The 27,385-nt window shown below is 38.2% G+C and overlaps 2 protein-coding genes across 4 annotated transcripts; one reads left to right on the plus strand and one right to left on the minus strand.

Moving 5' to 3' along the window:
• Positions 1-9,859: 9,859 nt before the first annotated feature.
• LIG4 (DNA ligase 4) lies at positions 9,860-13,229 on the minus strand. 2 transcript variants are annotated; one of them, XM_065740973.1, is made up of 2 exons: positions 13,191-13,229; positions 9,860-12,872 (listed from the first exon to the last, which is right to left on the minus strand). In XM_065740973.1, exon 2 carries the CDS (start codon positions 12,854-12,856, stop codon positions 10,118-10,120), a length of 2,739 nt encoding a protein of 912 aa, XP_065597045.1. In that variant the 5' UTR covers positions 12,857-12,872; positions 13,191-13,229; the 3' UTR covers positions 9,860-10,117. The 2 variants fall into 2 exon arrangements, with proteins under 2 accessions (XP_065597045.1, XP_065597044.1); XM_065740972.1 differs by having other exon boundaries at positions 13,075-13,202.
• A 207-nt stretch (positions 13,230-13,436) lies between these two features.
• ABHD13 (abhydrolase domain containing 13) lies at positions 13,437-21,210 on the plus strand. 2 transcript variants are annotated; one of them, XM_065740969.1, is made up of 3 exons: positions 13,437-13,578; positions 15,002-15,037; positions 18,602-21,210. In XM_065740969.1, exon 3 carries the CDS (start codon positions 18,637-18,639, stop codon positions 19,648-19,650), a length of 1,014 nt encoding a protein of 337 aa, XP_065597041.1. In that variant the 5' UTR covers positions 13,437-13,578; positions 15,002-15,037; positions 18,602-18,636; the 3' UTR covers positions 19,651-21,210. The 2 variants fall into 2 exon arrangements, with proteins under 2 accessions (XP_065597041.1, XP_065597042.1); XM_065740970.1 differs by lacking the exon at positions 15,002-15,037.
• Positions 21,211-27,385: the final 6,175 nt, after the last annotated feature.

The following is a 27,385-nucleotide window of genomic DNA, read 5'->3' on the forward strand; positions in this document are numbered from 1 at the left end:
CAGGAAAAAATGTAACAGAGGTAGGACTGTTGAAAGTGGGACTGCTGGTAGATGAAGCATTCAAGAGGAAAAACACCAAGATGGAAAAGAAACAAGTCATAAAGAATGAAAAAATATGGATGTTAATGCAGGAACAGCTAAGATCAAGGGAGCAGCAAACACCAGCCTTTGTGAGCTGATCTAGCTTGGGATCTTCTCAACTGGACTCCATTACTAGCTCTCCCTGGCTAGCGAAGACTAGGGGTTTCATGTGGGAAGAAGGAAAGACTGAGTAAATAGGTGTTTAGCCTCATTTTTTACTCTCACTATCTCTTGTACAAAACATTTATATTCTCTAATCTATGTTTATGACGCTGATACAGTCTCTTTGTAAATGGCTAGAAGTGTCCAAAGTGATCCCGAGACAGATAGATCCATGTGGTAACACTCAGCAGCTATGATGAGTTTCTGTTGTTGCCACCTAATACAAATTAGTCCAAAAGCAATTGGTTGTGGAACTTTAATGGAGAGAGGAGTTTGAGGTGTATATCATTGTTGCCTAATGAAAAGTATACATACAAAATGACTTGTACTATATTTTTCATGGTCCAGCCCTTGAAATCCAGCTGTGAGTGTTTCCCTCTGTAACCAGGCAGGAGCAGTACAGTCACAGACTGGTAAACTGCTGTCCCAAACTGAAAATCTGAGCTGAGACTGAGATAACTAGCAACCAGCAGAAGAGCTGTGAACTCTTTCCTCTCTACCTGGGAAGTTCTCTGGAAATAGTCTTCTCTGTATCAAAAGGAAAAACACCAAGATGGAAAGATATCCTCACTAGATCCTGAGGACTAATGGCTAGGGCATCTACCTGGAGTGCCATCTCCACTTCTCCTTTTCTACCATCTTTTCCTTTTATACAAAGACTGTCTGATGTAAAATGAATGAACAGATTCGACAGCAGTACTGAAACTTACAATGGAAAGTATTTCATCCATTAATCCAGGTTATAAACCCATTTTAAAAGCAAAATTTGGACTTCGACCAGTACTTTTCAGAGGGTAGTTTACAGGTATCCAACCTTAGGAAGAATCCAGGCTCTGTGCCAGTCCTATTTAGATATCTAAATCGGAAGGGGGAAAAAAAGTAAGAATTATTCTGCTTAATGTCTCCTTTTTTTTTTTTAACTTCCTCTTAATAGGGAAGAAGGAAGCTGTCAGAAGCCACATAAATCTTTAAGTCATAACATCAGTTTCTAGAAAGAGATCCCTTTTGGTGTGACAGTTCATTTGTGGAGTATCTTTCCAGGCAGTAGGAAGCTTTGGGCTAATTATAAAATGACACCAGAACACCTGATCACTATTTGGAGTTAGATACATAAAATATGGAAGGGTCAGCATTTAAGGTAGAAGGGTATATTGTCAGCAATTATTTCTTCCTTGATGTGTTCTTGAAACTGCTTATGTACATTCATGCATCATTGTACACTGAAATTATTTCACAATTTTCAGTCCATACTGCCAAATGCCTGTGACTCAAGTCCTTTTCTATATTTAAGTAATTTCGAAGTTCTTCTGCCAAGTATATGGTAATTAAAACAGCCTGTATCCCTTTTTCTGAAGTATTTAAAACCAGACCTAGCTCAGGATCTGCAAAGTGAAACCCCACCTAAAAGGAATGAGTAGGAGATTAAAAAAAAGAGGAAAAAAAAAAACCAACAGCAAAAAACTGGCTGACTAACAATTCCAAGACTATTTCTGCTGGATACTAATGAGCCTCATCATCTGTGATGGCCAGCTGCTGAACTATTTGGTCCTTGACTGTTTTTCACTGCTTGGGCTGATCTTGAGGGAACTATTATTGTACAAATGCAGCTGAATAACTTAAATCTCCGCTTTTATTCTTGCTAGCTTTTTAAGTAATTGCAAGAGACAATTTGTGACTGTGTGTTTTCTGACTGCTAAAGCCTCTGTGGTTTAGCACAAGAAATTAATAATAAAATTTTCTACAATAATTCTGGAATTTTGTCTTAGGGCAGACCACTGTGGATGGAAGGCTGTGGAACAGTTGAGCAAAGCCCTGCCACTGACCTTGCCATTCTCCTTCTGCTGGATATTCACACTGGGTGGTTTAGCTGCCTCAACATAGCATTCTCACTTCTCCTCAGTCTGCATTTTGAAGACATGAACATCAAGATGCAAGAAGCAGCCACACAGCCTGAGCCTAGTCTTAGCAATTTTTTCTTTCTGTTGACCGAGTAAAACTTCCATCTCCTTTACTTGGCAGTAGGGAAGAGGCCTATACAAAAGGCACACCTACACTGGTGAAAGGTCTGGGGCACAAGCCTTGTGAGGGATGCCTGACAGAGCTGGGATTGTTTAGTTCAGAGAAAAGGAGGCTCAGGAGAGACTTATCGCTCTCTACAACCACCTGAAAGAGGTGGTGGTGAGGTGGGGACTGGTCTCTTCTCCCAGGTAACAGCAATAAGAAGAGAGGTGATGGCCTTAAGCTGTGCCAGGAGAGGTTCAGGTTGAATATTAGGAAAAAAGTTTTCTCAGCAGGAGTAGTGAAGCACTGGTATAGGCTGCCCAGGGTGGTGGCAGAGCCACGGCTCCTGGAGGTGTTCAGAAATGTATGCACATAGCACTGAGGGGCATGGTTAGTTTATATGGTTGGGATTAGGTGATCTTCGTTATCTTTTCCAACATTAATGTTTCTATGATCTGGACAGTACCAGCAAGTCTGGTCTGGGGTGGGAGCAAAGTTAAATGTGGAGAGTAGTCTGTATGTACTAATATCAAGGTATCTTAGCATATATTCTTGTCATCTTGCCTTCCCATCCATCTCTAAACGCATCCCTCAGTGTTTCTAGAGGATAAGGAAGAAAAAGGTGAGGGGGACAGAAGAGCACTATCAGAAGCACCAAATAAATCTATAAATATTGTGTCTAGACAGAGATAAGTATACAGATAGCATGTATGTTTACCTATATCAGGTTTTGAAAAATTTATTTTCTGAAATAAGAGATTCAGATTTCCTCTTCCTGCCCTTAAGTCCCTGGAGCTCCCTTCTATTGGATCGACAAGCAAGCAACAGCAGCAATCCAGAGAAGGGCCACAACAGAGCCATGCTCCAGCCCTGGGCAGTCTCCACTGTTTCCAGTACCTGACACGACCACAGAGTTGTGTAAGCCAGACCAGAATTCACAAGCAATAACTCACAACAAAGCATGCACATTCATGCATGTTAAGACAAATACTGTGTAATTCTAAATGCATTTTACACTAAAAGATAATGCATTATAAAACAAAATATAAGCATGTATCGCTCCAATTTATATGAGGGAGAAGCGGTTCTTTTGATATATGTGTACTCAGCGACAAGATTAAGTCACAATGGCTCATGTGTTAGCCCAACCAGTTTATTACAAATCCTAATTGCTTAGGGAGGTAGGAAAGGGAATTTAGGCAATAGAAAAGAGATAGGAAATAAGAGAAAGGAGTTTTTGTAGAAAGCAAGAAAGAGAGAGTCACCACCAGGATTCCAACATAGCTTATAGTTCAAACATTGATCTTTGGTAGTTATGCATTGTTGGAGCTTGTGTTGTTTGGTTGAACACTGCTAACAGTGACAGTACAAACAAGTCCAAAGTGGTCAAGTCAGCTCTCTTTGGAGTTATAGCTTCTGGTCTTTAGGCCTCAGAGGGAGCACCTATGTTCATATCTTCCAGGCCTTGACAGTAGATAGAGGGAGCAGGGAGGCACCCACTTGTATCTTACCTTCACAGGATACAATGGTATCATCCCCCAGACTCTTGTACCAAGCTGGAATTATTTGACCATAGGCCAGATCTTCTGCTACTAAATACTCCTGGTCTTTGAAATGTAAAATTGTTCAAAAAATGATGTTGATTGCCACATGGTGACACCCACCACTCACCTCCTAGGTAAGTCAGAATCTTAATGCAAAAAAATGCCTCAGAATGTGAGCATTGAGACGAGAAAAAAGAAGGGTTCAGACAAAGCATGATTTCAGAAAGTTTGAACTGGCCACTTCTGTCAAAAATACAAGCTAAGAAGGCAGGTTATCCAAAACACATACAGTAGAATCTATCTCCTACATCATTATATTTTTAAGTACCAGGTCTCTTTCTAGTACAAAGATGTCACTTTATATACCTCAATTACTAAAATATTTAAACCTCCAACAGTTAAAATGTTATCTATACTGCACCTCAGATGCCATCTCCTGTCTTTCAGAAATCCATGAGATCTGTGCAGCTGTTGGTTATAAACCACTTCAAGCAGAAGAATTTACAGATACTGTTATAGAAAAAGTGCTTACAGACTTACAGTATAAGTGAGAGAAAAGAAAATTGAAGTAAAATTATGACTTTGTTTCTCTTATATGTTTAACTTATGAAATTTGTTATTACGTATGGTCTCACTTTTCTGTCCTGGTTGCTTTTGTACCACTGTGCTACACCATTTTACACAGCACGTGTTGTGCTTCACTTACAACAAGATGGAATTAACAAAATCGTACATTAGTATTTTGTTCAGGCAATCCTGTTCAGAGGTTTTACTATGAGAGCTGTCATATTTTTTTTTCCCCCCTTAGATAATCTTCAGCTTGTTGACTGTAGTCACTTTTAAATCTTTCTTATTACCTCAATAGCACTCAAGGATTTTAACTAAAAAAAAAATAGTAGCTCCATGACAGATTTAACTATATCTATTCTAATAATACATGAAAATGTTCGTATAAATAACTGAAGTGTAACACAGAAGTACTCGAGCTGGGTTTCAACTGGATTATAAAATCACTGGGCCTGGCAGCACACAGACCTGGTATTTGAAGACTGTATTGTGCCATTCAGAAGAGGCTAAGGCTGGAGAGAAGCTGTGGAAGAACAGGCAAGAAAAAAGTAACCACAAAACATAAAATGAGACACGTCTGTTATTGTCTTGTTTTTGCACAGACATGTCTATGCACACACACGACACATTTTGGCTTCTCAGTGGTTAACCAGAAGCTCCTAATTGCAGGTGTGAGAGGAAGCTGAAAATACAAGTTTGAAAAACAGCTTGCACGTTGGTGCTGCTGCAAGAATGCCTGCTGAGGCAAGGCATGCTTTAAAATTGCCCTGTGCAAGAATCTGGGAGAAGTCTGCCTCTTCCCTACATCCCACTACCCTGCAGGGTCTGGCACTGTGGACTCCAATACTGGCCACAGTTTTGAAGTCTACCAGCACAAGAATGAAGCTTTTACTTAAGCAACTCTGGACCAAGGCTGGGCGAGCAGCTAAGTTACTGAACTTTTTTCAACTTCAAAACTGAAGCAGTCATGAAAGCTCTTCTGTTCTCCCACATTTAAACATATGTACTGGAGTACTGTACCCAGTTTTGAGGGCCCCTGCATGAGAAAGAAGCAGAGCTGTTGGAGTGGGTCCAGAGAAGGGCCAAAAAGATGATCAGAGGCTGAAGCACCTCTCCTATGAAGAACAACTGAAGGAGCAGTGCTTGTTCAGCCTGGAGAAGAGTGGGCTCCAAAGAAGCCTCACTGCAGCCTTGCAGTAATTCAGGCAATCTCATAAACAGCATATGCACTCATTTCACGTGTAACAATCATTTTTCCTCTTGAGATTAAAGTCCAGAATACTGTTTTACTTTGTGTACAATACAACGACGCAGGAGAAAACTGAACTCTAGTTTCATAATCCTACCTTGTTTCTCTATCTGCAGCATTAACAAAATAATGAATTTAAATATATTTTATCACTAATATTCCAACGTGTGTGGTGAAATATTACATTTTATCAGTTTCCAAATAAAATCACGTGTTTGGGCGTTCTATGACTTTCTGCATTCTTTGTAAGAAAAAATAAAGAATAATAATGCTTGCAGTTTAAAGTTGAAATCATCCCTTATGTTCTTTCAAAATAATCTTCAAAAATTACAAAGAAAGGAAAAATTACAACAGTTGAAAAATTCCCAATACACTACTGAATATATTTTATCTAAAAGAAACTAATTTGACAGACATCTATTAATTCCTGTACTTCTGGAAAGCAACACGGAGAAACACCTGAACTCAACATGCCAACTCTATCTTTACTGTTCTGTTGATACCGTAATTCAAACTTACAGACTGTTCCCTCCTTTTTTTCCACTCCTAGCAAAAAACAGTACAGTATAATTTTATTGGCCCATCCACTGCAATGTTGTACAACAGCTGTTACCAGCTGCAGATGTTCTCTCTTCAGTTTAACTGACTTTTAGAGGAATTTCTCAAGTCACCTTCAAGTGAACATTTTTTTCTCCTTCACAGGAAATTTTATAACCTATAACTTCAAGACCATCTTTTGAAAGAAGTAAAAATTCTGAAATTACGTATGGATTGCAATAATTAAATGACTCAGATTTACTACAGAAAGGCTGACACTGATTGTTACAAAAAGTGTGCCGACCTCACTAGCAAAATAAAGAGATTTTTAAAATCTGTCGCCAGATCATTAAATCGGGGTGCCATCAGAGGAGTTATACACCTAATCTGTCATTTGCCATAGCTGACAGAACTAAGAGATTTTGACTGATTGCTTTTCACATGAATAAATGGACTTTCTGCTGTTCCAAGCTTTTTAAGCAGATTCAAAACTAGCAGATGTAGTTTCTGTGAAGAGTAAGTGAAAATTGATCAGTAGGCATCACGTAGGTTTGTTGTTGCTGTTTTCCAACCTGTGAAGTTCTGGTACATCAGAAATCCTACTCATGTGTGGCTGAAAAAATTTGCCTTGGAAGTCATCATTGTTGGTGCATGCCAAGTATCAAACTAAAATGACTGTCACTTAGTTACACAGGTTAAATACACGAATCAGCCCTGTGCTTCAGAAGTAAAGAAAACATGAATTGATTAACCAAGAGAGGACCGCTTTCACTATTTGAATAATAAGGTTTTTAATCGTATTTTATGCAACACCATTTATAGCTTCTGACCTAATTAATCAGTTAATTAGCCAGTGATCATATCACACAGTATGTGTAAAGAAAAAAAGCATATATGAAAAGTTCCTTGTGTTGACTAATTACAACTTCCTACCTTTCTCCAGCAATTTATCTTCCTAAAAGCAGGAGGAAAATGGAGAAATTTGGTTCTGATATTCACTAAATTAAGACTTGCATAAATGGACCCAAAGCTACTGTAATACCACAGCTCAGTGGTAGTACAAAGAGAGGCAAGTTTTTTCCTCACCCGTGCAAACAAGCTTCTCCAGTGTTATTATTTGCAGTATTTTAAATGTTAAATTACTATGATTATACATCTTCAACAGACAGCTGCTTGCAGTCTATTGTGTATACATCATTACCTTCAGCAGTATTATCTTTTGGACCTTTGACAGATAATTTAGCAGTTAACAGTGTGGTATTTTAAGTCTTATCTGCAGATGCAAGAAATGTATTTTTTTAAGCTCCTCAAAATGGCGGAAATGTCAGTTATTTTCAGTGTACAGGCACAAGAACATGAAACATGAAATAAAGTCACAGGACTGAGAAGCAGTACCAATGCGTAAACATCTAACAACTAGCGAAGACTTTCTTTGTTCTGCCACTGGTACACAGACTAATAACTTTATGGAAAGCAATCCTCCCACTCCCATAAAAAGCAAAACATTCTTACTCGTATTTTTAGGTTTAAACTTATTCATAGACTTAGCAAGACAGGTATATTCCAAGTATTAATGGAATTAGAATAATTCAGTAAGTTATCCTAGGAATTAATAACTGTTGTCAGTACCATATTCCATGCCTTCTGAATGTCAGTTACTTAAGATTGTGGCTTCTTACTTTCTCCTTTAATAGTACAAGAGCTCCAGCAGGTCCTAAATGTTGCTGTTTTCTCCCTTCTCTTTCCCTAATGGCATTTCTGAAAAGTGGCAATGAATAGGAACACCACTAGACTTTACTTCCCTGAAAGCATAACATCTACAGTTCTTTCTTCTCAGTTCTTTTCTTCCTCCTCTTCTTCGCAACCATCATCACCTAAAATAAGCTTCGTATCACAGTGTAAACTGGAAGGTTTGCTTTCAAGTTATTTAAAAAAGAATCAAATCAAATCAATTTTACACAAGATGTAAATAAGCAAAAAGAATATTCACCTACAAAATCCCTAGTTTCAAAGATGTAACTGTAATTAAGGAAATGGGAGCACTTACTGAAGTAAAAAGTACTACAGGACAATATTTCATAATCAGAGGAGGTCTTTAGGAAGTTCAAACAGCAGACAAGTATTTCAGCCTTTTGATTCCAGCTTTTCCTCTCTTGAGCACTGTTTCTGATGGATGATGATTAGCTGGTAATATGGCTAGTTTTATCTGGGCATTTTTTGTTCTGTTTTGTTGGTTTGTTTTTATATACCAATCAGAATAGACAGAAGACAGATTTTTTTGGTACACAAACAACTTTTCTGGTCTGTCTCAGCTCATACCACTACCTACAGATCTTGTCTTATATTCATTCTTCCTTAGACACCATGCTAGAAATCCTCTGCATACAGAAACCTTAATTATTTTGACTTCTTAGGAAAAGCTTTAGTGCCTGGAACAAGCATTCCTACTTCTTGAATCATTTCCAGCCTTCAACTGTTCCTCGGAATTTTCTTAAAACTAAGCAGATCCACAAAATTCTTCATACCTTTTTCACTTTTTCCAGTAGTCACTATTCTGCCATGAGAAATGATTCTGCTGTGTACTCTCCCAGCCTATGTTCTAGATCAACACACCTCACCCACAGAGCAATATAGTCCAGCCACCAAAGTGTCCATAGAAGATCCCTAAAGATCAACTAAAGATCCCCTTATTACACTGATTTATGAAGTACAGAATTTCCTGTTAAAACATTTTAATGTAAACTTGCAAAATAGTAACTGAAAAAAGAAAAAAACACCAACTAAATTGTTTGACATTATCCAGCATGCTAACTATCATGCTATATATAAATATGCATGAATAACAGAACTAACTTCAAAACTAATTTCTAGCCCTAATTACAACTGAGGCAAAACACAAAATGAGACATGAACTAAATCGGCATACCGAGCCCACTGGATATTTTTAATTGTTTTCTGTGGAAAACAAACCTGCTGTTAATATGCTGTGGGAGTCAGTAGGAAGACTATGAAATTTGCTGAAAAGTTACTACATTTAGATTTGCCAGGCTTGCATAGCTTTGAAGAAAAGTACAACTAGTACTTCCTATTTTTCAAGACATACTTTTTGCTTAAAAATAAATACATAAACAACAAGCAGATATAAAACTTATTTTATTTAATAATTAAAAATATATATATTCAAGGAAATGTTTGGAAATTCATTGCACATTACTGAAAAAGCATATGAAACTTTTTTGAAAGATAAAGTGCAAAAGCTCAGTTATGTCATGGTTGATGGTTTAACTTGCACTGTAATAGACAAAAGATATCATCACAGTTAAGTAATAAATATGTACTGGACGTATATTGGTAAGAATTACCTTATTAGCACCTCAATATGAAGTTTAAGTTCTGTTTTACAGTGTTTATTTACAGAAAGAAACATCAGATCAATGAAATACCCTAAAACCAAAGTGCTACTGAGGTTGCACAGAACTTAATACTAAAACCAATGTCAACAAAGTAAAACAGTACAAAGAAAGCTTATAAATTACTCAGTTACGTACCACATGAAGCACATATCATATTCTTTTTTTTTTAAAAAGTGAATCTCACTGTCAGTAGATAAATATAGTAAAAAATCTATTACACAGTTAATTATTGTCTCCATTTTGAGCAACAGAGGCAAGCATTACTATTTGCTAGGAATTCTCTTACCTAAAAGATTAGACCTCCTCTGAGACCCGCTATTGAATTAAAAGGCGGATATTACTTATCCTGTGGCTTTTTCTCCCTCACCAGCATAGCTTTGCATTCTCTTGCTTCCACAACAGTGTAGCTACAAGCCTTCCTTTTAAGTCCAAAAATACCGCGTTATTCTTCAGCCACAGGTTTAAACAGACATAAAAACACAAAGAAAATTTAAGACAAGTTCATATTATCCGAGTTCATTCATGACCACAAGATTACTTTTACTCTAAGATTAAAAGCCACTTTAAATTAAGAACTGATTTTCATTCTTTGGGACTCCTTCCTTCACTGACTCTGTTACCCACAGCTCAGATACAATTTTAAATTTTTTTCCAAACGTTCTCCTGAGAGCTTTCATCTCTTTTACCCGGGAATGATCTTCTCCTATAACAACATGGGACACACCCTCCTTGAGGAGAGGAACTACTTTTGCACCATAAAAACGGAGCTCCAAAGCTCTAATTGATAGCCTTGTGCCATGGATTTTGGTACTGGGCTCGTTAACAACAGCATAATAGTCCACATAAATAGTGTTTCCTCTGAATATACACAGTTGACAGCTGTTCCATGAATAACGTTCTTCTAACTCAGCAATCATGTCCAAAGGCATCTTCTTATTATCCTTCACTCTTGAGAACACTTCCTTGAGTTGTGCAACATCTGTATCTGCTGTATAGCTGTCTCCATAGCAATCATACTCACGAGCAAAATGTTCTCTGGTGTCAGGAGACATATGAATCATAAAGGCTGGCTGCCAAGGTACCAGCATTTTGGACTGAAAACACTGAAGAAGCCACTCAGCTTTCACCACATCATATTTGTTGGAAGCAATGATGTTTTTAACTCTGACATTCTCAGCTCCTACAATGACACAGTAAGTATCAGGCCCAGGATTCTGTACCACGCTGCCACCACATTCAGCTATTCTGCTTTCCAGTTCAGACTTGGAGTATCTTCCCGTTCCTGTCATAACACAAAATTCTACATCCTCAAACACACTGGAAACTTTGTTGACGTGAGAAAGATCAGGAGCTTTAAACTGCTCAGCTATTCCAATTACCTTCTTCACCTTTGGTACAGTTTTCCTTTTCTTCTCCTGTGGCTCATCATATTCATCAATATAAAGGTGCTTGGATGCCAGCTTCCCTTCTGCTCTGCTTCGGAGATGTTCTAGCATGTCCAAAGTCATGCATTCATACCATTCTTTGTCCTCTCTTATTTTTTCAATTCGGGGGAATCTCAAAGTACAGTCAGTTTTGTACATATCACTGTTAACAATCTCAGCTGCCTTGACCTGAACTATGACAGAGTTGCAAGGCTCAATGTACATTTCAGGTTTTTCAGTGCCACACAAAATGTTAGAGGGAGGGTCCTTCCTATTGTAAGGCTTCCAGTGTTTAGCCAGTTTCAAACCCAGATCATATAATTCCTTCATAGTGTAGCCAGAGCCCACACGACAAATAGAGTGGAAAACAGTAGGTTTTTCATTTAGGGCCGGAGTCTCTGCAATAGCACACAGAAAATGAGACATCATTCCACCACGTGAGCCTTTTCCCCAGTAGCCACCAACAATGAGAAGATCTAGCTCATCCATCAGCCCATTGACATATTCAGGCTTGATTTTTAACCAACCTTCCCCACGTTTGTCGGGCTTGTAGGTGGACATGGGATCTTTTACCATAATCCCCTCCTCTCTGTTATCTATTGCTTCATTTAAAGCATCAATTACTTCTTTTCTTGTCCTGGCACTTTTTTTATGTACAACATGTATCCTGCCTGTTACTGGGGTAAATATGCTACTTAAGATCCTGTATCTTTTGCTCAGGGCTTCATGACCCAATTTCTCATCATTAATCATTAATACATCAAACACACAGAAGCAGGTCTGCAGATCAGAGTCCTCCACCATTCTTTTGATGTCAAATTTGTTTCCTTTTTGCATAAAGGTTTGTGTTTCGGGATTGTAAGCCATCATTTCACCATCAAGAATGCAATTTCGTATGTTGCTTTTAAATACATTATGAATAAATGGTGTCAAAGAACCATCAAGTGGGGACGCACCAAACTGCTGAGTATAGTCAAACCCATTTCTGGAAAAATATTTATACACATCACCATCTTTGTGCATCTGCATACGTTCACCGTCCAGTTTAGTTTCAATGTAGAATATCTGGTTATTCATCTGCTTCTCAATTTGCTGGACATCAGCAATAGCAGCAAGCATTGGTTTAAAGGCAGAAAATAACATGATAGAAACGTCGCTAAGTGAGACAGAGGGGTCATGCAGCTGCCTACAAACTTTTTCCAAATCTGTTGTGACATTGTGTAATTCAGCTGCATCAGGATGAAAAATTGAAAATATAGTTTGCTGACTAACACCAAGTTTCAGATCCTTTATAATCATCCGGATAAGCCACTTCTGCTCCAGTGCTGTGCTTTGGGTAATTAACTGAAGAAGGCTTTTCTTTACCAGTCCCTTGTTTTTAGCAGCATTGTTGTTTGCTATGGCATCCAGCAGTTCATTGACCTGCTCTACTGTCAACCTGCCCCGCTTAGGGCTCCGGGGTTTTAACACAAAGTATGCAATCATTGCAAAGTCTCCAGCATCTCCACGTGAACCAGTGGGCGTTCTGTAATTTAAAAGTTTCACAGCATCCTTTCCATCTTTTGGTAAGTTAAGCAGCTCAATGTACAGTTTTGCAAGCATGGTTTCCTTAATCCCATAAGCCATCCTTTCCCTTTCAAGCTGTGGAAGGATAAGCCGCATAGCAGGATAGAAAGAATCCGTGACATCTTTCTCTTTTTGATGGAGAGCATTGTGGAAGTTTCTCCAGGAATCTAAGAAATCCTTGAAGAACTTGATTTTCTCTGGCCGGGATTTACACGTCTGTATTCGCTCCAGGGTGGAACACAGGTCTGCAAAAGGCACATGAGAGGCCACTGTTGTCTTAGGAGAAGGCTGTGATGCAGGTGCAGAAGCCATCCGGGTTTGTTTTTCACTAGAATAGAAAAATATATATAGAATCATAGAATCACAGGGGTTGGAAGGGACCTCAAGAGATCATCAAGTCCAATCCCCTTGACAAAGCAGGTTCACTACACCAGGTAGGGAATGTTTGTAGAGGAAGATGCCAGCATACTATCCGATCTCAAAGGAAAATACAGTAAATATAGGATGTGTCCCTCCATACACGCCCTTACCGCGGTCAGGCCCACTACAACCATCACACCGTTGCCATGGTAACGACGAGGCCCACCCGCACCGACCGAGAAGTTGAAAGGAACCGCCGCGCCCCGCTAACTCCAAACAGACTTACGGCGACACAGGAAAACACGAAGCCCAAGTCCACTGTGTTCAGCCTTACCCCCACTGCTCCGGAAGGGGTGGAGCGAGGCGGCGGCGTCATCGGCCGCATCGCCACCGGGACCAACGGTTGCGCCTGCGCGGAGCCCGGCGGGGAATGGCACTGCGCCTGCGCAGTGAGCGCTGCCGCGTCGGTGCGGGAGGGCCCGAGAGTAAGGAGATAGCGGAAGCAGTGAGCTGCGCCGCCCGGCCCGGAAGCGGAAACGGAGGCTGCCCGACCCGGAAGCGGGAGTTACGGCCGTGGCCTTCCTGGCTTGGGAGGAACGGAGTTGAAGTTGCGCTTTGGGGCCGCGCACGGCTGAGGCTTCGCCGCCGGCGGTCACCGCGGGACGATGAGGCGGGTGGGTCTGGTCCCTTCCTGTGTGCCCCGCCGGGAGCACATCCGGGGGGCCATCCGGGGCTCCGCCGCGCGAGGCCGCGGAGTCTCTGGGAGCCTGTGGCCGTTCCGTCGGTGGACGCGGCTCCGCTCGGCCGGCCCCGGGCGACTGTCTCAGCGGCTCTGGGCAGCTCCTTCGTGTGCCTATGTGGGCTAACGGAGGCTGCTCTCCCTCGGCCTCGTTAGTTTCCACGTGACGCAGCTCCTACGCGCGGGGGTGTTTGCAGAAGGCAGGACAAGAGATGATGGCTTCTTTTTCCATAATGTGCCACGGGAATAGATGGAAAAGGCTGAACGGGCTGTGAAAATACAAGTAGCACGTTTTAGGAACCCGTACTCGCTAGAATGCTAAGGCTCTAAGACAGTAACAGCCCTCGTTTTTGCTGTTGCGCTTGTTCTCTTAATACGCTGCCACCATAACATACGATATGCTTTTAAGAATCATGAAGATTTGTTATTTGTGCGTGGGATGAAGAGCATAGTGGAGGTTAAGAGGTCTTAGGCATGCGCTGTTTCATGCGGAGCTATGGCAGTGTACTGTTTTAGGAAAAGTAGCTTTCTGGTTCCAAAAAACAGCCCTTCCGTTTTTGACACTACATTGTGAATGCTCTGCTTTTAGCACAGGTGGGAGGAGCAGGTGCTTTTTTTTTCCTCAGTCGGTTAATCTGTAAGATTTTTAGAACTGAGAGTGTATTAAACTTCTTGTAAGTAGACTAGTTCTTTCTCTAGATCTGTATTTTGATAGTTGAGAACTCAGTATTTCTACTTATGGAAGCCTCTGAAAGGAGCGTGAGTAAATGTTAAACTTTTGTAAAGCTTGTCTGGAGGAGGTGGAGTGTGGAGGAAGAAAGTGCCATAGGACAGAACAGGTATCTTCAGATTTTAATCTGTATTTTTTTTAAATAAAAAGCCTCTGTTTCAAAACCATAATGAAATTCTAGGGGCTGCAGTGATTGTTAAAATTTTAACATTTTTGAAGCTCTTTAAAGAGAGATCAGATATAAAGTATCTGAATGCTGCTGTTCTTACAGCTAAGTGTGTTCATATTCTGACTAAAGGTTAGGTTTAGGTGGCACTGTAAATCTATGTAATTTTATTATTACATACTGTACATACTTCATACTATGCATAATATATGATAGTCCTAGACATTTAAGAGTAGTTCTCAAACTACGTTATAAAGTGATGTTTTCAAGTTTATTAGCTCTTTTGTGCAAGAGCTTGAGTATGACATGTCTGGCTTCATCAGTGATTCATGTACATAACTTCTAAGAGTATTGGCTGTCAGCACTCCTTAAGCTTCTTTCAAGTAATCCAATAAAAACATTGATTGTGTGTAATGCAAAAAGCAATTTTACTCAAAGTTCCCAAATGAAATTGTCTTTCAGGCAGAGATGAAGCACGGAAAACCATCACATCCAAAGGTAAATGTTTTATAATGTGATTAGTGTGTAAGATAGCTTTTTCAATTTAGAAAAAGACTGAAAATAAGACTAAATCTGTGGCAAACACAAGGATAATTTCATCTGTTGTTTAAAATGAGTGACTAATTGTTCTAAAGTTTTTATGGACTTAGCTGATAATGATATGAACCATTTAAGACTAGCATTAGGGCACAACAAAATACTATTTAAACATCTTGGTCATTAAGACAGTTTTTTTCTCAGTTTTTATTACGATGATTGATTTATGTTCTGGGTAGTTACTTAAGTAAGAGACATAGCTTATCTGATAAAATACGAAAGTCTGTCTGTGACAATAATTCCTGGACTGTGGATTCAGCAGTGAAGATAGATGGGTAAGGCTGCAACTCAGCGCTGCCAAATTTCACTTCTGTTTTGAGAGGCATCACAGCTTGTAGCACTGTGAACTGAACTGGTCTTTAGTGGTCTTTAAACAAGATGCATTGTTTGAGGAAGAGCAACCTTCTGACTGTGTCTTAATTTCAAATAGTTCTTAATGTTGGCTCATGCCACATTTCTGCTCTTCTGTTTTAAAGGTTTCTGCTATAGAACTTAGTATTTAAATTGTCTTATGCTTGTTCCTTAAGTTTACAAGCATAATCAAAAAAGCTTCAAGAAAACACTGTCTTTTTCAAAAGCTGCCTTTTCTTATATAGCTTTGTCAGAAAGATAGGAGAGCAGTTGAAGCAATTAAATGATGGACAAAATTCTAATCATAATTGTGACTAAGAAAAGAGCAGAAGTGCTTGGTTTATATAGGTTGAAGAAGAACTGAAGGTAAATTACATATTTGGAGTGTATACTTCTAGTATTTGTTGAATTTAGTTTCTGGTAGCAAGGCTTGATTTATGAAATCTTGTTGTTTCATGTATATATTTAATATAGTAGTCATTTTGTTGAATGAAATGTAATAGCACTTTGGTAATATAAAATTATGTTGAGTTGTAGTTGTTGGGAGCATTAGATTTTCTACTCCAGTGGCAAAATACAGCAGCAGTATTTCAGTAGTATAGCACCTTAGTAGGATTATCTGACTGAAAAGAAAATAAGAACCTATGCAGAAATGAAGGTAATGTACTCACAGCTGCTTTTATAACTTACCTATCTGCAACTATCAATCTTTACAATATGTGGAATAGCCATCTGCAGAATATCTAATTGTCTTATGTAAGATTTTTGACTTTTTTTTTGCTAGTCGCATCTTGTTGAGAAAACTTTTGGACTCTATTTCGTTTTGTAAGAGCAAAATAGAGTAGGAGGTGTTGCAGGAGGAGTGTTTTTATTGTTTTGTTAGCAATGCTACCAATTTTCTCAGTGTTCTAATTCAATGCAGGAAAGGTTTGTCCACTTACAGAATCACAGAATGGTTGAAGTGAGATGGGACCATTTGAGATAATCTTGTCCGACCTGCTTGTTCTTCAAGCAGAGTTACCTAGACTAGAACACATTGTTCAGGAGATCACATCCAGACAGGTTTTGAAGAGAAGGAGACTCCGCAGCCTCTCTGGGTCAGCCTATTCAGTGATTCATCTCTTTCAGTCTAAATAAGATTTTTCGATTGTGCAGATGGAACTTCTTATGTTTCAGTTCAAGTTCATTGCCTCTTGTCCTGTTGTCAGGCACCACAGAAAACAGCCTGAACTCATCTTGTTGTTACCCTCCCTTAAGATATTTGTACACATTAATAAGACTGCTTCTTGTTCTTCCCTTCTCCAGGCTGAACAGGCCTAGTTCACTCAGCCTGTCTTCATAAGAGGGATACTGCAGCCCCCTAATCATCTTTGTAGCCTTTTACTGGACTTACTCTTGGAGCTCTGTGTCTTTCTTTTACTGTTGCCCAGAATTCCACACGAAACTTCAGCTGTGGCCTCACCAGGGCAGAGTAGAGGAGAAAGAGAACCTCCCTCAACCTGCTGGCATCACTCTTTCTAGCACCCCAGGATACCATTGGGATACCCCAATATGCATACCCCAGGATACCTCAACTCTCCAGCTTTTTCAGGTCTCTCCAAATGGCAGTGCAGTCCTGTGGTGTATCTGCCTCTTCACCCAATTTGCTATCATCAGCAAACTTGCTGAGGGTGTGCTCTCTGCCTTCATTGGAAGGTGAATAATTGGAACGAGACTGGACCCAGTTGAGACACCTGCTGGACACCACTAGCTACAGGCCTTCAGGCAGACTCAATGCCATTGATCACAACACTGAGCTCTTGTTAGTCAACCAGTTCTTGATCCACCTTGCTGTCCACTCATTTAACCCATGTTTTCTGATCTTACCTGTGACGAAAGAAAGTTCTGTTAGAAATGGAAATACCTAACATCCTCTGTCCTAAATTGATCATAAGACTTAAGTTTTCAGGCAGTGTTTGTGCATACGTGAATGGGATATTGAACACGAAGTCATAAATAATATATGAAAGCTAAGTTGGAAACTTAAGTTCCCTAGGCTGTTTTTTATTTCACTACTTCTACATATTTGGTGTAGGTAGTATGTAAAAAAATACTTTATTTCATGTTTCATTTGGTAAATATGCAAATCTTAAGGTGTAACAGATTTATGATGTACTTGTAGTCATTTGCATAAAATATGGCAGTTTTTCCTAGACTTTTTGCATGCTTATCTGGGAGGTGCGAAGTCTGGCTACAGAGGTGACTTTTTTTTTTTTTTTGCTTGATCCACATAATTTAATCCTTTATCATAGACCGTCACTGTCATTTTATGCTTTGTATGTTTATGATGTCTCTTCTTTTTGGACTTATCAGCAGCTGTGCTTTTCACCGATCAGGGAATAATGTCGGTAGCTACTGTTCTCAGTGGTCTTGTATAATGACAGTCATGCTATTTTGCTGAAGATTCAGTGTGGCTTACTGATCTGATACCATACAACTATCTTTATAAATCAGAACTAATAAAAAAATAGCAAAATGTGTGTTACAGGTGAAGCAGAATGTGGTGTCTTGCTGTAGTGGAGTTTCTTGCTTCTGACAGGTTGATATGTTACTCTGTAATCACAGTTGATCAAGGTTGTGCAACAACTACTGAACAACAGCTCTCCCTATGTGCTCATTGTTAGCCTCGACAGCTTTCAGAGTGAAGTACGTAGGCTTACTGAATGTTCCTCTTAACATTATTTAATCAAGAGCAGCATAGAAAGAAGAGCTATTTTTGTTTGTGTTCCCTGGATGTTAGAATTACTTACAAGAAGCTTTGACAAACTGATGTGTATATTTTCTGCCTTGGATAGCAGGGATGAATGAGGGAAAACAGCTTGTGGTTCCAGTAAACTAATTTTTAGTGCTGCTGTTAGATATTGCCTGTTGAAATACTGGGATCTGGGAATATTTTAAAGTCTTATGTTTGCTTTTCTACTTGTTACTCAGAACTGAATGTTTTCCAAAAATTGGAAGGGGTTTTCCCACTGAGTATAATGTTTATGTTTTTGTGTAGTGATGTACAACAAAAGCATTCATACTTTCAGAAAATTAAATCAATTCTTCTTATGTTTCTTTTTGGATTTTTTACAGGATTTACTTGGAGTTGAAGATCACTGACTACTACAATGGAAAAGTCACGGATGCTTTGGACCTTTGTTGAAAGATGGCTACTAGCTTTGGCTTCCTGGTCTTGGGGTCTCTGCCGAATTTCTCTTTTACCTTTGATAGTAACTTTCCACTTGTATGGAGGCATCATACTACTCTTACTAATATTTGTGTCAATAGCAGGTATATTATATAAATTCCAAGATATGCTGCTTTACTTTCCTGAACAGCCCTCTTCTTCACGCCTTTATGTTCCTATGCCTACTGGTATACCACATGAAAATATCTTCATCAAAACCAAAGATGGAGTTCTTCTCAATCTTATTCTGCTGAGATACACGGGGGACAATGCAGCATATTCTCCAACCATCATTTACTTTCATGGGAATGCAGGCAACATTGGCCACAGGTTGCCAAATGCTTTGTTAATGCTAGTAAACCTGAAAATAAACTTAATCCTAGTTGATTATAGAGGGTATGGAAAAAGTGAAGGAGAAGCAAGTGAAGAAGGCTTGTACATAGATTCTGAGGCTGTGTTAGACTATGTGATGACTCGGTCTGATCTTGATAAAACAAAAATTTTTCTCTTTGGCCGTTCCTTAGGGGGAGCAGTAGCTATTCATTTGGCTTCTGAAAATTCCCATAGGATTTCTGCCATCATGGTCGAGAACACCTTTCTTAGCATCCCACACATGGCCAGCACTTTGTTTTCTTTCTTTCCGATGAGATATCTTCCTTTATGGTGCTACAAAAATAAGTTTCTGTCCTACAGAAAGATCTCTCAGTGCAGAATGCCTTCACTCTTCATCTCTGGGTTGTCTGACCAGTTAATTCCACCAGTTATGATGAAGCAACTTTATGAATTATCCCCAGCTCGGACTAAGAGATTGGCAATTTTTCCTGATGGAACTCATAATGACACTTGGCAGTGCCAGGGATATTTCACTGCACTTGAACAGTTCATCAAAGAAGTAATAAAGAGTCATTCCCCTGAAGAAATGGCAAAAACATCATCTAATGTAACAATAATATAACTGCTATTTTTCTTTGGTGTAGGGGTATACCTGCACTGTATCTTGGTTTGTGAGAAGTGCTAAAAGAATGCCCATTTTTAAATGTATGTCATGTCTGTACTTGCCTGAAGAGTGAAATTAAACTTTGAAAGGTCCGATGCTTTATGAAGATGATACAGATAACTTTTACATTTGCAGCATTGTAAATGAACCATTTTGTCTTTCTCATACTTTTTTGATATCTGTCCAAATATTCCATTTGTTTGATATGTACAACAGTTGCTATTTAAAGAAAAGAAAAAAAACTTGCTACAAGAATAGTACAGAACACGTTAGCTTAGAACAATGGGAGGCCTCACTGCTGTGTGTGTGAGCTTTATGAACAGTCATGGTTTGCTCAATGATTTGTTGTTTCTCCTAGAATTTATTTAAATTGTGCCATGCATGAGATAGTTTTATTCCTTGAAATTTTATATTATGCAAGGTGGGAAGTCTTTTAATGTGCTAAATAATATACAATAACATTAATGATAGTGTATACTTATGGTATACCATCCTTGACTATGACTTTTTTTTTAAACAGTTATGCATACATATATATATTTTGAACTTCAGCTGAAGAGGGAAAGGCATTTTCCCTGTTTTCACTTTACTGTTTGTATTATACTATTGCCCATAAAGTTGTATGTGGCTGAACATGATGGCTGATGGATTTTGCCCAGGCAGTTTCTTCATAAAAGGTGAAGGTAACACTCAAAAAGAGAGCAGCATGATTTAACTTCTATAGCTCTTGTCGAACAAGTCTCATCAGTAACTTACAGGCCAACTATCTGTTGATGTTACCAGCCCTTGTACTTGAGATATTTCCTAAGGCGGAGTGGTCAGTGTGGTGGAAGAGAGCATCACACAGGTTAAAAATATCTGTTTGTGTTTGGTCTTAGGGTGGTGTAATTAAATGATTTTGCTCTTCATTTCTTTTGGAGATAAATCATCTAAATAAATGGCAGTGATTACAGTTAGGGAGGAACACACGTAGACGTTACAGTAAGAATAATACAAATGAGCAGCACATTAAGTTTAACAGGCATAAAATTAGTCAGAGATGGTTAACACTGTTATTCATTTGCTTATAAAACAATTCTTTTTTTACAATGCTATCATGGTGTGAAAGTAGTCCATGCATTGGCAGTAGGAATGAGTTTTAGTTACACTGCTTTTTTTTAGGATCATATCTCACCACATCAGAGCAAGCAATACTTTTGAGTGAATGAGCCTGACTCTGACTGAATGTTGGATTTTGGCTTTATCTTAGGTAATCTTTCCGAAGTTGTATGGTACTAGTTCAGTGTAATGGGGTGTGTTGTATAAATTGCTCACTGCTGCAGCTGAGAGTTTGCCTCTTTGAGACATTTTTATGGGAAGAGCTGTGGAAAATCTTCCACCAAACCTGTACAATTGCCCTTCAGGTTGAAATTTTTAAATAAACTTATTTTTTCACCATGATGCTGTGGTTCAGAAAAGCATCACAACATTTTAAGCTTGTGCTTAAGTTCTTTTGTTGAATAAAACTGCTTTCCTGGACTGGTGCTTTAATAGTTATGCCTCCAATTTTTTTACATGGAATTAGTTATTACATGGACATGCTTATTGTCAAGATTACAGATAGTGGTACTTATTTTATTATAAACACTTCAATATCATCTTTTCTATTTTTTTCTTTTTTAAACAAGCATACGTACCAGAATTTGCTTCTAACTCTGGTGAGTATATTTTGTCATCCTATTACTTAGATTTGTTTAGAGATAGTTGAATAAGGTATAGACAATTTTGAACTTAAAGACTTAAAATTGTCATAGAGTATAGCTTAGAACGTGACAAACCATCTCCTCAAATGTAAATGGTAATTTGTTTTCAGAGATTTTTGGAAGAAAAGATTCTGGTGCCAATCACTTTGGGAGGACTGAGGAGGTGTTTGTATAGCAAAAGAACTTGTGGACACAGCGTTCCCTTTTTGTCATGTTTTATAAAAGAATGTTGGTTCTTCTGTCACCAGTGATATATTGCTTCAGCTATTTCATAATCCTTTTGAATTAAGGTGGGAGGGATAAGGAAGAAAGAAAAAAAAAATAAGTGGGTGTGTACTGCTTTTTCTGAAAACAAGTGATAAAGCCAAAAGAAAAAAGATTGCTTGAAGACTGAATGCAGATAAATAGTTGTTTCAGAAGTTGTCATAGCCTGTCATTAAACACAATTGTATTTTTCATTAAATGTGAATTTCCTAAGTAATAGATGATTCTACTCCACTTTGCGCAGATCAAATAGGCAGACAAAAACATCAACCCCAAACACCTCCAGTAGCCTTCCAGCCTTCTGGGTTATGTGGCACTCTCATACAAATGAAGTATTCACGTTTGGGCCCACAGCGAAGTCAGTGTCAAATGTGTGGCCTTGGATCATGGTAATCAGGAGCTCTTCATAGTGCACTGTATTTAAACCTTACTTTTTATTATCAAGCCATATCTTTTCACCATAGTGTCTGCAGGACATAAAGATATCTGGTTTTACAAACAATGAGTATGAGAAGATGTAATCAATATATATGCATACTTAATGTCTTTTCTTCTACCTTCCACATAAGGAAGAAGTAAAAATAGGCTTAATACATTGGACACATCCACATGTGGATTAATATCTATTATCATTCTGTTTTTCATAGCTATGAAATCCACCAAAAGAAAACAGGAAGGAAGTAGTTATGCAAATATTCAAATGCTATGAATATGATCTGAGGGAAAAAGGGGAGGAAACTTGCAGCTTGACAAGACAGAACTTGCTTTGTTTTGTGGTCTGTATGGTGACAACTCATGGTTGTCTGCTGCTGAAAGCCATTTTCAGACAGTACATTGCAAGAATCATAGTAATAATTTCAAATTGCCAAAAATTCTTACGATGCTATTGCATTTATTGCACTTAATACCATTATATGTTTTTTCCATACCAGTTCTCCATTTGTGTATAGATGTTTCCCAAGTGTTTGTTGTATGTATGTACATGTTTCTAGTTTGAGAAGAGGAAGTTGATTTATTTTCACAGATTTGTAAGAAAGCCTTTCACATTGAATATATTCATTAAATGAATTGTCTCTTTTATAAGAGGAACTTTGTTTAAAAAAAAAAAAAGAAAAAAAAAAGAAAAAAAAGTCCAGGGATGGGGAAGGAATGGTGGAGTAATGAACAGCTGTAGCTGTAGAGTCCTTGTAAGGAATCATGTAGTAGAAGACCTTGTGTGTGTGGTATTAATTAGTGGAAATACTTGAGGCTTTCTGCTGACCCAAGTTTACATTCCTGGTATTTGCTTCTGAACTGTGAAACGCAGAGATAAGCTATGCTTTGAGATGGGGAAAAAAGCAAAAGGTAAACTGATAAAACTGCCCTCATGTCCATTTCTCAGGTAAAATTAGAAATATAGCACAAATGCATTTGGTAGGCTATGGACAATCTCTCAGACGAAGGGCAAATGGCTTAACTATTTATACAGAATATGCATATCAGCATCTCTTAGCTAATCATTTGTGTCACCTTGAATGTTCCTAGTGAAGAATATAAGGCTGAATACCAAGGTATGGTCTCCTATTAGCAAAAAGATGCAGACATACCTCCCTTTGTATTCCATAGTTTAGTTCTTGAAAAGTTGATTTTTATTTTGTTAATAACAAGTGATTTTCCTAAGAGTACATCTGCCAAATACAAAAGCAGTGCCTCCTGCACTGGTGGGATCAGCCTGGTGTATCCCATTGAGAATAATTTACGATGCCATCCTGCTTGTGTAATTTAGAGTAGAATTGTGCAGAAGTGTAGATAGAGAAAGCATATTCAAGTTCTAAATAACACTCATGTTTTGAATTCAGGAATAGTCACTGAATAAACGATTCAAGCTTTCTATTTGATTTTTATTTAGTGTATAGTTAATGGAAAAATGTCTTATTAAAGTATTCTTATGTTTTGTAGATGAAGCATAAATGTTACTGTATATGTGCTAATTGTGGCAGAGTTTTACATTCTCATTCTAGTCTCGTTTTTACAATAAAATTAATTTTACAAAAACCACTTTTCTATTTTTATGTACTGACATATGCAATAAATTGATACCTTAAAAGTGCTGTTATGTCTTGTTCTAGTTTGTGACCTGTCTTCAGTATGAGTACAGGGTAATTTTGTATGCCTGGTGAGGGTATCATTTTCAGTTACTAATAAAACAAATTAGAGTACATGAAATAGTCATCTATGTTGTTAGAGGTGGCGTTTGTGGAGAGTTATTACAGCTGGGGGGAAAAGAGCTAAATTAACTGTGTTTCTAAGCTTACTCACGTTCTTGCTTTCACAAAGTGTTAGTAGGTAAAACAGATGGTACCCCTCCATGGTTTTCTATCACCTGCCTTTCAGAACTTCCCTTTTGTCTGGAGATCTGAGAGTTGGTCTGAACATGTCACCTAGGAAATATTTTTCATTGTGTTTCTGACTAATTTTATCACCCATTACTGTTCATATTTTAAATGTCAGTGTTAAATTTGTTAATAATGGTCCACTAGCAGGCTTATAGTTATAACACATGTAGTTACCATGGAGTACTCAGACCAAAGCATTTACTGCTCTCTCAGGATCTACTGCAACTCAGATTTGACTACTTCATGTATATAATACCCTTCTCAAGTGAAAAGCAGATTGCTGTCTCGTGAACTGTTGCTAAACCTTGCTTGAGCAGTGTTATTCTGAAGAATACAAGTCTTGTGCTTGGTTTTTCTTATTAGAAAATTGTTTAGCACCTGGGTTACAAAACGGAACAAAAATGGTATCCTGGAATGCCTCCTGAAGTTACTTGTTTGTAAGTGAATCTATATTGATTTGATTAGTTGATGTGTGTAGGCTCTTTTATCATATAGAGAAAAGGACAGTATTTGAACTCCTAAGAATTTGCAAGGACTGCTTAAATCATACTATAAGTTCATAGAGTCCTGTAAGACTCAGAGCTAAAGTGTTAGAAATGAATCTTAAACCAAAAGTAGTGAACTTCACAAGACCATACGTAGATATCGTCTTGAGAAAATACTGAACCATTGGCTCCTAAGGTAATGAGTGTCCCTGAGTGTTAAATCCTTTGCCAGACCCTTTTCAAGGTCTTAGTTCTAGTTTACAGAGTTCTCTTTCTGTAAGTAGATAAGGAAAATAAACTGAATATTTTCTGGAAGCATGCTGAAAACATTGTTGTGATTAATTTGTTATGGTTCCGCTTGAGTGGGGACAGAATAACCTTCCTCTGTCTTGAAGAATGGCAATTTTCCTTCCTCCAAAAATAATGCAGAATAAGAGCAGTCTTGTTTTTAATGCATTTTGAAGCTTGATTTCACTCACAGCATTAAATATATTTAATTGTCTTAAGTGCAAAGCTGCAAAGGCATAGTTGCTGGCATAAAATTTAACTGTGTTCATAGACCAAATTCCAGAAAGATGTTGCTGCTAGTTTTGACAAGCATCTACAAAGCAGATTTTGCTGCTTGAAGATGGAAAGAAAGGAAGTTCTACAGCTGTTCTGCTTTATGCTTATGTCTGGTGTGGGGTAATTATTTACAAGAAGCCAAAGTAAAAGGTCAGGCAGAATAGTGTCCCTTTCAGTCCTTGGGGATTCAGGAACAGTGTAGCAAATAGATGTAGCTATAGAGAAATAACGCTATGATTTGAAAATATTTGGATTCCCATCCTATGCCCTCTATTAAAGGTCCACAAACTTCATCAGCAGAAGAGCAGCCATTCCCATGTGAAAGGCCATGGCTCATTGTTTACTTTGCTGCCATACAGATGCATTTTTAGCCCATCTGTGTAAAATTTGTCAAGATGCATTGTGTCAAAGAGGTGGAGAAACACTCTGTGTTGCTAGTTACCCAAACCAGTGAGGCTACAGGACAAGTGAGCTACAGCTGTATGACAGAGCTTTTCCTCCGCGCAGTAAGAAGGAATTACCATAGCGTCACGGGGGGAGTGGGTGAGAAGTAAGCTGGCATAAGGTCCTGTAGTATATAATTTGTGTGGGTGTTTTTGTTGTTTGTTTGTTTTTCTAATTATTTATTTATTTTATTTTTCTTTGTTCTGTTGCGTACTTTGAGAGAGATCTATAAGAATTGCTTTTCCTACCTGTGACATTTCCTATCCTCTTTGAAAGCGCTGTAATAGCCATGTAAATGGCAATGATGATTGCAAGTCAGTTGCATATTTGCTTTGTGTAGCGTATGTGCAAGGTTTGGATCAAAGCTGTCTAGGTGTGTAGAAAAATAGTCTTAGGTGAGGCATAAATCGAGCACTGCTATCTCAGATGTGTGGAGATATTGGTATTGTCCTAGGAGGCAAAGACAAAAGAATATTCTCGTTTCAGAAAATTCTCGTATGGCTTATTTTTCTTTTAACCAGTTAATATATAATATTTAAAACATTTGTATAACACTTCCTCTACTTGTGATGTATTCAGTAGTTTCCTGAGCTTTAATGGGGTGTAAATACTCAGTCACATGTAAATCCTAGCTAGTAGCTGAAGGAACTTGGTAAGTGTCCTTGAAGAGAATGTGTGCTGTTTCAGAATTCTGTTTATGATAACTGTAACAGCAGGATTTATTCTAATCTTCTCCACAACAATTTGACGCTTTTCTCCATCATCAGAAAGGATTTGAAATGCATAAGCTTTGCTCATTCTGTGCTCTATCTGCTCCGTGCTGCCTTGTGTAGTACAAGTGCCATAGTTGGTCTTTTTTTTTTTTTTTTTTTTTTTTTTTTTTTGCAATAGCCACAGGAACCAGTTCCATTTTGTGGCTGTTTCACAAGTATATTGGACCTTTGCCACTAGAAACATACTCTTTAATATGACCATTGATATTGGCTGCATCTCTATGTTGTAGCATCTGCACAACCTCCCTCTTAAAAACAGAATATTTGCTTTTAGGTAAATTATTACATTTCTTCAGTGAGCCTTTTTTATTATTTTTTAATCCAGATCTTTTTATTTAAATCAGCTGCTTCTCTTTTTTACATTAAACTTCATTAGAAGATTTTCCTTCCTCTCAAAGCAGAAGATGCTTTTTGTGGTTGAAGTACAGTGCTGGATTTCAAGAAATCAAGGGTTTAGTTTCTGGTTCAACCACAAATTTCCTGTGTGATTGCTCGCTATCTCTGCTTTGGTTCCCTGCAGATGTAGTGATTATGTTTTACTCATTTTCAGGTTAGCAGGGGCCATCTTGACCTTTTAATCAGATATCTCGTGTAACGGAAACAAAAGAATTTAGCTGCTTGCAGAAATTAGACTTCGTTTCAGCTGTAATAACTCAGAAGTCTAACCAGTCTTCATTTTGTTAAAGATCCCACCTTATCTCCAAGCAAACCACCCTCACCATTAATAATCTCAAGTGGTATGGTTTCTTTTAACTATTACTTTTTTCCCCTTCTTAGTTTGACTTACACTCTCAAGAAACTTGTAGATGTAGTACTAAGGTGGTAGGTGGAGTTGAACTAGATGATCTTTTCCAACCTTTATGATTCTACCTCATACTCTTTTTTCCCAAAAGTAAAAGTCTGGCTTCAGTAAAATTTTTAACCAGCTAATCCATTTCTTAATAACTTTCCTTGGCAAAATTAGAAAAGTCTCTTACCCAGTCAGCCTGTGTTTAAAATAGCTCATTATTTGGATTAAGGTTGCACTAAATGGTTGGATTATTCTG

Source organism: Cyrtonyx montezumae, unplaced genomic scaffold, assembly GCF_038088225.1.
Source record: "Cyrtonyx montezumae isolate F1298 unplaced genomic scaffold, pur_monq_1.0 scaffold_3, whole genome shotgun sequence".
Lineage (NCBI taxonomy): Eukaryota > Metazoa > Chordata > Aves > Galliformes > Odontophoridae > Cyrtonyx > Cyrtonyx montezumae.

Excerpts from the sequence above, each read along its gene's own strand:
- LIG4 (XM_065740973.1), bottom strand. The coding sequence starts at position 12,856 with ATGGCTTCTGCACCTGCATCACAGCCTTCTCCTAAGACAACAGTGGCC.
- ABHD13 (XM_065740969.1), top strand. The coding sequence starts at position 18,637 with ATGGAAAAGTCACGGATGCTTTGGACCTTTGTTGAAAGATGGCTACTA.